The 8261-nt window shown below is 46.7% G+C and overlaps 1 protein-coding gene across 2 annotated transcripts; it reads right to left on the minus strand.

The window, feature by feature from the left end:
- Positions 1-7563, minus strand: CLDN16 (claudin 16). Of its 2 annotated transcripts, XM_058812526.1 has the most exons (6): positions 7365-7563; positions 2708-2810; positions 2300-2464; positions 1084-1275; positions 618-764; positions 1-539 (listed from the first exon to the last, which is right to left on the minus strand). In XM_058812526.1, the coding sequence occupies exons 1-5, from the start codon at positions 7476-7478 to the stop codon at positions 625-627; spliced, it is 714 nt and encodes a 237-aa protein (XP_058668509.1). In that variant the 5' UTR covers positions 7479-7563; the 3' UTR covers positions 1-539; positions 618-624. The 2 variants fall into 2 exon arrangements, with proteins under 2 accessions (XP_058668509.1, XP_058668508.1); XM_058812525.1 differs by having other exon boundaries at positions 1-764.
- Positions 7564-8261: the final 698 nt, after the last annotated feature.

Below are 8261 nucleotides of genomic sequence, written 5' to 3' on the forward strand. Positions count from 1 at the left end.
AACACTGACTGAGAAGGACTGTATTTTTCAGGCAAGAATGCACCTGCATTTACAATCATTTCTCACTGCAGACTCATGGACCAAAGAGAGGGTCAGATATTTAACACAGCTCTTATCTCTTGAAAAGCTCCCCAGCTGCCTGTAAGAGGGGCAGACCCTCCTGCTGAGGGCACGGGGTCCAGATGTTGGTCAGGCAGTCAGTCCCTCCCTTTGGCAGGATTTTCTCCTTTTCTCCTCTGTTGACACATTGCCAGACATGGAACAGATCCATCTTGCCGTTTGGGGGTCTTCATGCAAAACACTGTGCTCTGGAATGGCTGGTTTACCTCATTTCCTCCAATATTGTTGAGACAAATGCTGAAAGGAGTTTGTGTTGGTTATTTCAGTCTGTGCTTATACAAGTGGTCTCAGCACTCAAATCAAGAGGATTCCAGAAAGCAGGATCTTCTCAGAGTTTACTTTCTTGAAGGAAAGGTATTTTGAAGCTCTCATAATGCAAACATCGTAGCATACAGTAGATCCTTGAAATTCAACTGCATCTGTATCACAACCACAGGAGCTTGAGTCTCTGTGCAATCCACTACAAATCAAAGCAGAGCTCTTTCTGGAGCACTTACCTCCTGCTCACACCCTTGTGTCCACCGCATACATTTTGGAGGTGGCTGTCTGGGAGGATGGCAAATGCACGTTTGTTACGAAGGTGGCAGCTGAGGAATAGTCCTTCCTCAAGGAGTAGGCAGAATGGAATCTTCCAGAACTGGTCTCTGTGAGGCACAGGGAGAGAAATAGGAACTGCTAATGAGTGCTTAGTGACTTTCAGCTGCAAAGTTTCGTTATTTAGGGAAAGCAGCACTCCAAGGTGTGATATAATAACAACAACACACTTTATGTCATCCTTACACCCCAGCTCCCACATGAAGACCTTGATGTTCTTTCTGGAGCTGCCTAAGACTATTCCCATTTTACAGCTGAAAATACCACCCCTGGATGATGAGCAACCATGCCAAAGGACTTTCCCCACCCTGTAGCACACCTTGAGCAATGGCTCTGTCCCTGAGCTGTGCCTCAGCCATGCTTCCTCACCTCTGAAGAGATACATGCAGCAGGTGAGCAGGGACCCGGACAAGAAGCAGCCAAGTGACCCCGCCATCCCAAGCCAGCAGGACCAACCAAACTTGTACTGGATGCCCAAGAAGATGTTGTGGAAGAGCAGGGAGGAGCGCTCCACGTAGACATCCACGGCGTACCACACGGAGCCCGTGATGCCAGGGAGACCTGGAGAGAGGGGCCACACACAACCATGGGGGATCAGACCTAAAGTACAGCTGCAGGGTGGGAAGACCTTCCTGGGACAGCAGGTTTTGGCCCCTGTCCATGCTCAGGTGGATTCACCCTGGCTCCTGCTGATACCCTGTACTGCCAGGCAGAGGCTGCACCTCTTGGCTCAGCACTCACACACACTTCCAGCACACTGGCAGCACTCAGATTTCTGCAGCAAAAGGCAGGAAACTCCTCCCATCTCAGCTGCTTGTAAAGTTGTCTCCAGAATTCAATTTTCTGATTTGTTTTTTTCTGATTTTCAGAACTTTGATGATGTGCTTATCAGACAAACTTTGAGAAGTGAATTGGAAGATGTTTCAAAGAGCCTCTTGATGTGTTTTACATGTGCTCCCAGTGGCTGGGGTGTGTTATTAAATCTGCTTAGACTGAAGAAGAGATATCTGCTTGATATCGGCAAAAAGTCAAATTATATTATTTGGTACTTAGTTGGCTATTTTCGTGTTTAAAATTCTCCCACTGGCTGTAACAGCAAAGCACCTCAGCCAGTTGGGTATTTTTCACCTAGAAGGGACAGACATGCTATTATCCTTTTATTAGAGATCAGCTGCAGAGATTTTGGGATAAGTGACTTGCCCAAGGTCACACAATCTGTGGCAGAGCCAGGAACCAAACCAGGATGCCAGGACTTTCTAGTCTTTCAGCAACTGGTCTAGAGACCCACAGCAAGATCTCTTTGCTGTATCAACAACCTCAACTGCTCCACAGTGAAACAGCAATAAATGGAAGTCAGTCAACGCAAAGCCAACTCACCTGGTCAAAGCATGAACTGAAAGCAGATAAACTCAGCTACATGCTGTTTAAGGCAGGTGGTGAGCAGAAGAAGCTGCATTACACAAATAAATCAAATAAAGATCCTTTCCCCTACAGAAAATCACCAGCCAAAATAAAAGAAGGCTTTTAATGCTTCCCCACTTTGCTAAAGGGTGTTCTACAGAATGGGAACCCTGTGGGGAAATACCTGCAAGGAGCAACATAACCCCAGCCACCAGGCAGATTCGCAGCTTGATGAGCGGCTCGTCGGGAAGGAATTTCACACAGTCCAGTCCCAGGACCAGGAAGAGAAATCCAAATCCTGACAGGAGGTCTGCTGTTATCATCATGGCTCGGGTCAGCACCAGCTTCACTGCAGGACAAAAGCAGATCATTCCAGTGCACAAGGAATGGAAATGTGGGCAGGGAATGGGGTCAGATGCCACGGGAACATTTTATTTTCTGGTGTTCAGCTTTTTTCAGCTTCCCCTGGCAGTAATACCTGACTGAGAAAAGAAACATGCCTCTAATTATCTGTCACTGAGTGGAACAGATACTCTTAGTCTGCACTCAAGTGTCCCCACCACTTGCAGAAACATCTCTGACTCTTACATACCAGAATGCTCGGCGTAGATGGAGTCGTACTCATCACAAGTTTGGATCCCATCAAAAACGTTTGTGACACATTCCCACCACAGGCCACGGCATTTCGTACTCACCTGTGGATTGAGAGGACAAAAGAGACCATAGGTTAAAATATCCACCAATGCAGCAGGTGGTTGTCTTAGTCCTTCAACAGAAATCCTGGTCCAGGTACAATGATGGTAAACCAGAATGTTTAGCTTGAAGAGAAAAAGTAGAAATATGGAGAGAAAGGACAATGTTTTCTATGTCCCTACTAATGTTTTTACATTAGAGCAAAAGAATTCAGACTAGACATTAGGGAAAAAAGCCTTTCCTAGTAAGGATACAAATTTTTAAGGAAATTTCTGGGAGGAGCTGGGGGGTGGCTGACCAGAAAGATCTAAGAGCAGGTTCGCTCACTCATTGTCAAACTCTTGTCTAGGCTGAGCTGGGCAGGGCTATGGACCAGACAACCCAAGATTTTGCTGCCTGTGCTCCCCTTCCTTACATCATCCTCCTGATGGCTAAGGAGCAGCTCAGAGAGTGGGAGAGGAGTGCAGAGGAGTCTGGATGTGAGCCCGGGGAGGGCTGCCCCCAGATGACTCAGCTGTAAACACTGGCTGGAAAACCAGAGGCAGCTGATGCTGATCCCGGCCCTGGGGGTGCTGATCCCAGCCCTGGGGCTCCCTCTGTGCTGCCAGCCCCGGGACCACGCGTGCCCAAGCCACAGTCATCACTGAGACACGCAGACTGGGCCAGGCCAGGCAGCAGCATCGTGGTTAATCGTCTGTCCTCCAGCCGTAGATACCATTCCCAGCCCAGCCTTCCATAAATCACTTTAATACGGGAGGCGTTTCCATTTCCAATGCAAATATGGCAACAAGCTCCTTTAAAATATTCCTGGAATTGCTCATAGGAGGAGCAGAGTTAATGTTGGTGCAGCCTTGGACTCCAGCCCGCCCACTTCTGCCAGTGACACCCGCTGCAGTTAATGGAAAGAGAAACTCTCCCAGCAAAGGAGCTTCATGCAGGGGAAGGGGACCAAGCTTGCTTGGATGATGCAATAAATTCATTTTTCTTGCACTGTGTAAATCACAAAGCAGATAATAACATATCTCGGGCACATAATAAAGTCTTATTCAGGATGTACTGAGGTCTGTAGCCAACTGTAATATTTTCTCCACAACACAATGTCTGAGCCAAGCTGTGCACCTCCTCTGTGATAGTGCTGTCTGGATCAAAGGGGAGGAAAAATGACTCGCTGCTTCAGACTGGCAGAAGAGATGCTATTTATATTTGAATGAAAATAATCTACATGTTTTGTTTCATGAAGATGAGAAGTGCTTAACGTTTCTGAGAATTTCAGAGCATATTTAATGAAAAATATGATGAAAAATGAGAAGCAGTGATGGAAAAAACTAATTTCATTGATTCTGTGCTTTTCAAGAGAACAGAGTCTCGTAAAACAATTTGCTATGTTTACATTCAATGTATTTTTACCGTGGCCCTCTTAATGCAGTTGCAGGTCCTCTTCTGTCTTAATTCACCACTGTTCAGGCTGTGCTTGAAATTAGCATATTTTTATTAAATTACATTTTATTCCACTTTTGTTTATATAATTTCTCTTTCCTCCCAAACCACCATAGGCTTATTTATACTACTCTGCATTCAGCTAATCATGTCACTTACTTCCTCACTTGCTGATATTATTACTGTTTTTTAAATCTTACAAGCAGCATCTACATCTAAATTATTTATAAGAAGACTAACAGGATTCCAGGCTTTGTCACCCTCCAAGCAAAACAGAGGTCTTAAGCACAACAGTTATGGTCTAGCTTGTGAAATAACCCCCTTCCCAGACTAAGAAAAATTTGTTTAATGTTTTTTTTTTTCTTGGGATGTTTCAGTTGTCACTACTCCTGGGCAAAGCAAGAGCCAGCCCATCTCCACACAGCCTGTGTACAGCCAGGGATAATTGTCCCATTGCCTGGTGCAGGAGGGATAGGAACAGGTGTCACTGTGGGGACCTGTGGCTGCTCTCAGCTGCTGCTGAGCTATTCTGCTTTCTGCTGCCAAGGGCCAACACTTGCTCCCCTCTGCTTTGTGTACTGTTGATCCTTCTGGTTGTTAATCTGCTCCCAAGTCACCCTTGAGCATCTTCCCTTGTGCTCTCAGCACAGACCTTCAGGCACACGGGAACTCACTGCTGTAAAGGGGACAGGGGTCAGGGCATGGAGCACCATGTGGGGACATGGATTTCCCCATCCATGGCTGGACTCCTGCACCATGTTGGTAGCACTAATTCCCCATCACTTCTCTCCCCCTATAGCAGATGTGCTCCAGCTTCCCTGGCCCAGCTGAGGACTCCCAGAGCAGCCAAAATCACAGCCATGCTCCTCATCCTCCACTCGGATTACAAAACACGACCTGCTTTCCCTAACACAAGTATGCATGTAAAACATGAACTGCATAATGACTGTAATACACATAATTATATCCTATTCATAATGTATAATTAATATTAAAATAACTCTCATACAGAAAAAAAGGGAAAATTACAGAACAAGCGCACGCTTCTCCTTCTGGGGAAAGCGGAGAAGACAAACACGTAAGCGATGTTAGTCACAGTGTTTTACCGCACTCTGAGAAGGTGCCAGCAGACAATGATTACAAGCCCAGCTTGAGTGTAAAACAGGCAGCATTTAACAGTAGTGGTGGTATTTATAATCCACCTGCAACAGGGAGGGACTGTCTACACAATACAGCCCGCGTTGAGAAGCAGATTATGGGCTTTTTCCACTACAAACTACCGCAAAAATGGACCCAGCCCTGTCTTAATGCTTCACAGGGAGTCACTAACTTGAATAACTTTCTGTAACCTGTTGTTTCTCAAGGGAGGTGAGGGGCTGTGAGAGCTGAGTCAGGTCCCTGCAGCCTATCTGAAGGTGGCTGCTCCTGGCACTCTCTGGCCTCTTCTTCCTGGGATGCTCCTCTCCACTGGGACCACAGTGGGGGCTTCATCCTCCCCACCTGTGAAGGACCAGGGTCAAAGCCAAGCAACCAGCCACGATCCAGCAGCTGCTGAAGGATGGAGTTCCCTTCTTCTGGGGCCAAAGTTGCCTAACTTACCCTTTTTCCAGCTGAAAACAGGAGTAACTGCGGACTCTAGCCTTTCTGGCCATAGACATTCCCTATTTAGAGAGGCAGTGAGTCATTAGGGTCATTAAGATCAGTGGTCAGGTATTAAGGCTGGGGGCGTTTTGCTCCATTATTTAGTATTCACACTCAGAGCCGGAATGTGAGAATAGTGGTTGCTAATGACCAAACTGGGTGTTAATGGAGCACTTCGGACAGCCCATCGCAGGTGCCTTTGCCCAGGAAGACAAGGTTACACAGCCCCAGGTAACGGACCAGCTCTTTACTGGACTCACTCAGGAGCTGGGCTTCTCTCATCTGGTTTTCCCCACAACTGGACTCCCTTGGCCCTTCTGAGTACACTGATACTTTCATCTGAGTACTTTCTGATAGGAATCTGAAATGTCTCCCAAATGAAGAGTCAGATTCTATCCAGCACCACTGGGTGCACTCTATTTATCCTGAAAAGCAGCTCACTGAGCAGACATGCTGACCACCAGGAGCTGCACTGCATTGGATCATCACCTTGGCACTTACATCCACCTTTCAGGGTTTCTGACAGTCAGACAGTCAGACAGTCAGGATTTCTTGTGGCGTAGAGAAAAAATTTTTTCTTGTAATTAGTTTTATCCTTCTTTCCCCGGATAATTCACCCCTTCACGTGCTGCAGCTAAATGCTGCATTGCAACCACTGAGTGCAGAGGAGCTCGTGGTTTCATATGCTGGATAGCAGATAGAAAGTTTCCTCCTGATAACTTCAGCCAAATTTTCTATCCTGGAAGGTGTTTCACCGTCACTGCCTAAACGATACAGTTTGCCAGAGAGCAGATTCCTACACTGTGGACCTGCAGCTTAAATGTACAGAAATGAACGGCTGTGCTGGGAAGAAAATTACAAATTCACAGTACTGAGTGCTGGAGAAACAGGGATGATTTTGGACCTGGAGTCTTTGGGGCACACCTTGCCTGTAAGCAGCAATCTGCTCCCTTGTTTGCAATTACCTTTTGCCAATATCTTTCTCTAATACAAGAGTGCTACTGTCCACATGAGTTCCAGGAGATATTGAGTCCCCATGCTCCCCTTAGATTTCTGGTAGCCCTGTAGCTCAATGGCTGGCCAGAAAAAAGACTTGAGGAGAACAGTTGTACATGCTGGATGTCTCCACCAAGAAGGCTGAACTACAGAACTAGAGACATCTTCAAAATATCCATGCAGTTGGAGGTACAGGATAACTCTTCTCAAGTTCATGCACATGTAAAACTAGAGCCTGTAGATCTTTCCTGAACTTATTAAGTAAGAGCACAGTCTGGATAAAAAAGTCTGGCAAAGAGAATTTCACAAAACACCACTTTTCTCCTGCTCTTGCCACAGTAATTATTTTCATTCTCATCCACTTTCATCCAGCACAACAGGGAGAAAGAACATGAGAGTGGAGTGGAGCAATGACACCAGGAACAAACTCTCTCTAGCACAGATTGGTTTTGGTGATCAGACTCTCCTCACCCCAGTCTTACCTCCAGGGAGTCATCGGCATTCACCATCCAGCAGTCTGTCCAGGTAGATATTATCAAAAACACAGCAGAGAAAAAAGCACAAAAGAAGCCCACATATTGAAGGAAAAACTTCATGCCAGCAGGTGCTCAGCACACCCAGGGGAGTGCAAACAACAGCGCCCAGCCTTGTTCCCAAAGCCAGGGCAGAGACAGAGTGTCAGTGTGCCAGAGGCCCAGCAGGGACCATGAAGAGCAGGACCTCCTCTCTTATGCAGATTCCATCTGGTGTGATGGCTGCAGGGCAGGGCTCATTGCCGGGGGTCAGGAGGAGGGTGAGAGCGCCCACGGGAGCTGCTGCAGCCAATCCGCCCTGCCCCGCTATGGCTCCTGTCATGCCTGACTGAAGAGAAATGGGGCTGTGCAGAAGGGACAGGTAACTGCAGCCCTGGCTGCCAGGGGAGGCAGCTATCATGGCAGGTTTTGTCAAAATAGGCATTAGAAAATAGAATCAAAACTTGTTCTCCAGGGCAGAAGTCTTGAGCCTTGCTGAGGGATACAGAGAGGAGCTCTCATGTGCACACACACATTTATTCTTGTTCAATTATTTATGCTTTACCAGGGAGCAATTATTAAGTGTCTTGGTGTAGATCCCAGGCCCCTTGGTTGTTACCCTGTTGGTCTCTGGTGCAGTGATGATCTAGTTCAATGCAGAAATGTCACTAGGGAGGAAAAGGAAAAGGAAAAGGAAAAGGAAAAGGAAAAGGAAAAGGAAAAGGAAAAGGAAAAGGAAAAGGAAAAGGAAAAGGAAAAGGAAAAGGAAAAGGAAAAGGAAAAGGAAAAGGAAAAGGAAAAGGAAAAGGAAAAGGAAAAGGCAGCAGTCATGGGCCTTCAGAGCCAACATCCACCCCCATCCCAGAC

Source organism: Ammospiza caudacuta, chromosome 11 (assembly GCF_027887145.1).
Source record: "Ammospiza caudacuta isolate bAmmCau1 chromosome 11, bAmmCau1.pri, whole genome shotgun sequence".
Taxonomy (NCBI): domain Eukaryota; kingdom Metazoa; phylum Chordata; class Aves; order Passeriformes; family Passerellidae; genus Ammospiza; species Ammospiza caudacuta.

Excerpts from the sequence above, each read along its gene's own strand:
- CLDN16 (XM_058812526.1), bottom strand. The coding sequence starts at position 7,478 with ATGAAGTTTTTCCTTCAATATGTGGGCTTCTTTTGTGCTTTTTTCTCT. Across the intron at positions 2,811-7,364 it reads ATGCCGATGACTCCCTGGAG|GTGAGTACGAAATGCCGTGG; the intron begins GTAAGACTGGGG and ends CTCAATCCACAG. Across the intron at positions 2,465-2,707 it reads CATCTACGCCGAGCATTCTG|TGAAGCTGGTGCTGACCCGA; the intron begins GTATGTAAGAGT and ends TTTGTCCTGCAG.